This window comes from Lacerta agilis, chromosome 3, assembly GCF_009819535.1.
Source record: "Lacerta agilis isolate rLacAgi1 chromosome 3, rLacAgi1.pri, whole genome shotgun sequence".
Lineage (NCBI taxonomy): Eukaryota > Metazoa > Chordata > Lepidosauria > Squamata > Lacertidae > Lacerta > Lacerta agilis.
This window is the reverse complement of record NC_046314.1, coordinates 17341664-17345231: the sequence shown is the minus strand read 5'-3', so window position 1 is coordinate 17345231 and position 3568 is coordinate 17341664. Positions and strand designations below refer to the sequence as shown.

General features: G+C 52.1%; 1 protein-coding gene across 1 annotated transcript; it reads right to left on the bottom strand.

The window, feature by feature from the left end:
- Positions 1 to 1242: 1242 nt before the first annotated feature.
- On the bottom strand, positions 1243 to 2954 carry RHOB (ras homolog family member B). Its single transcript, XM_033142950.1, has one exon. The coding sequence runs from the start codon at positions 2447 to 2449 to the stop codon at positions 1859 to 1861; it is 591 nt and encodes a 196-aa protein (XP_032998841.1). The 5' UTR covers positions 2450 to 2954; the 3' UTR covers positions 1243 to 1858.
- Positions 2955 to 3568: the final 614 nt, after the last annotated feature.

Here is a 3568-nt window from a genome sequence, read left to right as displayed (position 1 = left end):
AGAGAATAAATGGGAATAAATGCTTCTTCTAAGGGTGCCCGTCTATTACAGCTGGGACAGAGTTCTGCAGCTAGAATTATAAATATTGTCTCAGGGATCATCATCAGGTTCATTTTTAAGCCTTTTAATGTTTTTTTTAGATCCAGCACCAAGATTCATTACACCTCAAAAAAGTGCAAAGAGCATTTGTGAGTGTAGTCATAGAATTTTTTTTAATGCTTTACATTAAAAACCACCTGCATACACAGCTTATATAATTTTAATGTAAACTACACAGGTCTTCTCTTTTTACCAGGTTGATTTAGTAGTGTGTGTTTTTTTAAAAAGAGTCTTTAGTACCACTGTAAAAAAAAATTGTAAAGGGGAAGGGAAAACTAAATGTGTTCTCCGAAACAGGACAGATTCTCACACAGGCCTACAAGTTGCCCTGTGAAAATAAGTGTAGTTTCAAATGAGCCCAAAAGAGTGGACTTAGTACTATATTTAAAAAAAAACTTTTAAAGAAACAAGTAAATGTCACAAGAAGTTGTTCCTGCTTGTTTTTTTCAAGGCAACCAAAAGGAAGTTACAGTGGTTTTACTTCTTTGTAAATCAGTAACACAGAAAACAAAGTTGGCACAATCGAGCCCAAATTGAACATTTCCAAGCCCCCTCTTGATCATCAACTGGCGAAAGTGATTTAGGTGCTGAAATCATGACATCGCCAGGGGTGTTTTCAAAGTGTTTTGCTGGAAAGTGCTTAGTTGATTTGTGCTCAGAATGAGGTTTGACGTTCCAAGGAAGTGTTCTGCAATGCTACAGTGTTCAGATAGAAGATCACCAAGTGCATTAAGTGTCCAAAATTTAATAACAAAACAAAAAAAATCCTGGTTTGTGCAAAGTATGTTCTTTTTTCTTTTCTTTTTTGCAAAGGAAGATAATTTATTTAAATAAACCACAGGGAAGCATTTGCTGACTCAAAAAGTAAGGGGAGGGGGGAGGGGAAGCAAGAGGGAGAGCAGGCACCAGGCTTAGGAAAATTGCCAACCCATTTCCCTCTTCCCCTGCTCCACCCCCAAACTCATTCTACTGCCCTCTCCATACCTCCAAACTCCTTTTTTAAAAAAACCATCACAAGAACAAACACTGAGGGAACAGAGGCAGGCGAGAGAATAGGCCACAATTTCCCAAAACTGAAATATAACAAGTCTCCAGTGAGACTGCGGCCCAGTCCAGTGTTAAATAAGTCACACTATTTCAGTATTCCGGTTTAAACGAGAGAATATTTTATATGTACACACAGCGGAGATCCCTCCCCTCGGAAAACCACCACCCTCCTCCCCTTTTCAAAGCCCCAAGGAAAATACGAATTCACAGCAGGAGATACTGGGGGTGGGAGAGAGGAGAGAGAACAAGTCTGTCCAGCACAATGTCTCTTTGCAGAGTTAAGTGTATCCGTTCAGTCCTGGGTGGGGAGACACCTCAATAGTCTTACTATAGCCTCCATCACAATAGCTCGAGAAATGGGATTCCCATATTTGGCTTGGCGATGGGTCTGCAGTCCTCCCCAGCAAGGAAAGAAAGAAAGAAGAAAGGAGCCCGGTACATTCAAGTCTCACAGTAGCCCTTTTGGAAGGCGGGGAGAGTCGTTGCCTCTCAGTGTCAGCAAACAGGGCGATGCCTTGGCGAGGGGTCCGCCCTCTGCGAAGATAATCAAGGCCTCCCCGTGTCCCGTGGGGGGTTCACACATGCTCCCGCGCCTCCTCTAGAAGCATGCATTCCGACGACACCCACCCATGGTTTGTCCTGCGCGCGGCTCTCGGCTTTCCAGCGCGTCCCTCCAGAAAACTGCCCCTTCTTTGCGCGTTTTTGCGCGCCATTATAGCACCTTACAGCAATTGATGCAGCCGTTCTGGGTGCCGTAGCGCTTCTGCAAGGCGGCTCGCGTGGCCGTCTCGAAAACCTCCCGCACGCCTTCCTTGGTCTTGGCCGAGCATTCGAGGTAATCGTAGGCTTGAATGCGGATGGCCATGGCGCGGCCGTCGTCGGTGCGCACGGGCTCCTGCTTCATGCGCGCCAGCTCGTTGCGCACGTGCTCGTCGTTGCGCAGGTCCTTCTTGTTGGCCACCAGGATGATGGGCACGTTGGGGCAGAAGTGCTTCACCTCGGGCACCCACTTCTCCGGGATGTTCTCCAGGGAGTCGGGGCTGTCAACGGAGAAGCACATGAGGATAACGTCCGTGTCCGGGTAGGAGAGCGGGCGCAGGCGGTCGTAGTCTTCCTGGCCGGCCGTGTCCCACAGCGCCAGCTCCACCTGCTTGCCGTCCACCTCGATGTCGGCCACGTAGTTCTCGAAGACGGTGGGCACGTACACCTCGGGGAACTCGTCCTTGCTGAAGACGATCAGCAGGCACGTCTTGCCGCACGCGCCGTCGCCCACCACCACCAGCTTCTTGCGGATCGCCGCCATGGCTAGCTGCGCCAAGCCCGCGCGGTTATACTGCTCCAGCAGGGAAACCGCGGCGACCCCTTCCCCGCGATCGGCAGCAGCCGTCTGCTCGCGCCTTCTGCGGGGCACCGTCGCGAACCGACGCCGGGAGAGAGGCCGACAGGGCCGGGAGAGTCTCGCCTGCGGGCTCCGGCCTTGCCGCGGGAACCGCCCACTTCGCCACGTCCAGGCGGGGCAGGTCTGTCGGCGGCTCTCCTCGATCGGCTGCTTCTTCCGACGCGCCGTCCAGCTGCTCTTTTCCGCTCCAAATCTGGACCGGCGGCCCTTTTCGTCGCCGCCTGTTGCTCGACGGCTCCGGAGAAAGGGATCAATGGCGGCAGGCAAAGCCTCGCAAGAAGGAATCCGACGCAGCTTTGCTTTGCCGAGCCTATGGGCCGCGATCTGTTCTGCAACAACGACGCGCGCCTCGCCCTCTACGCCTTCCAACAAGCGACTCCTCCCGTCGACTTTATTCCATAGCGCCGCGGCAACTCGGGCTGTGGTATTTAAAGGCGCCGGCTACTTTCTTAATATAGCTGGCCAATGGCGACGGAGAGGGTGAGGTCATCCTTTCCCTGGAAGCCCGCGATTGGCGACGGGGACTGCAGGCGCTGGGGCGGGGCCAAGTGCCGAGTGACTGACAGCCAACCATGGGAAGAGGGCGGAGCCCTTTCTGCTCTGGAGTGAGGCGCTGAGATTTGCAAGGAGGGGTTTTTGCACAGGATGGGGAGGGATCCGGCAGAGCTAGAAGCGGAGGCAGCTTCCACCTTTGTGTTTCTAACCTCCCCAGTCCCGTAGGAAGCGCCCCCCCCCCAGTTCCGACGAGCTCTCCGTAGGGCTGGAGAGTTTTCTTCCAACTTTTCTCCACGGTAAAGACATCTTTGCCCCTCTGATGCAGCAATGAAACTGCTAACACATTTGCAAAGCTGAAGTAGGGCACGGTGTGGTTTCAAATCGGATTGGGGGGGGGCTGTGTGTTTAGATTCTGACATTGCAGGGGTTCGGGTTCCCTTCCAATTCTATTATTCTTTGCTTGAGAGGTGCGCAGCAGCTGTTGCTCAGTCATTCAGAAAAAGGGTCGTGAAATGCTGCTCCATTAGC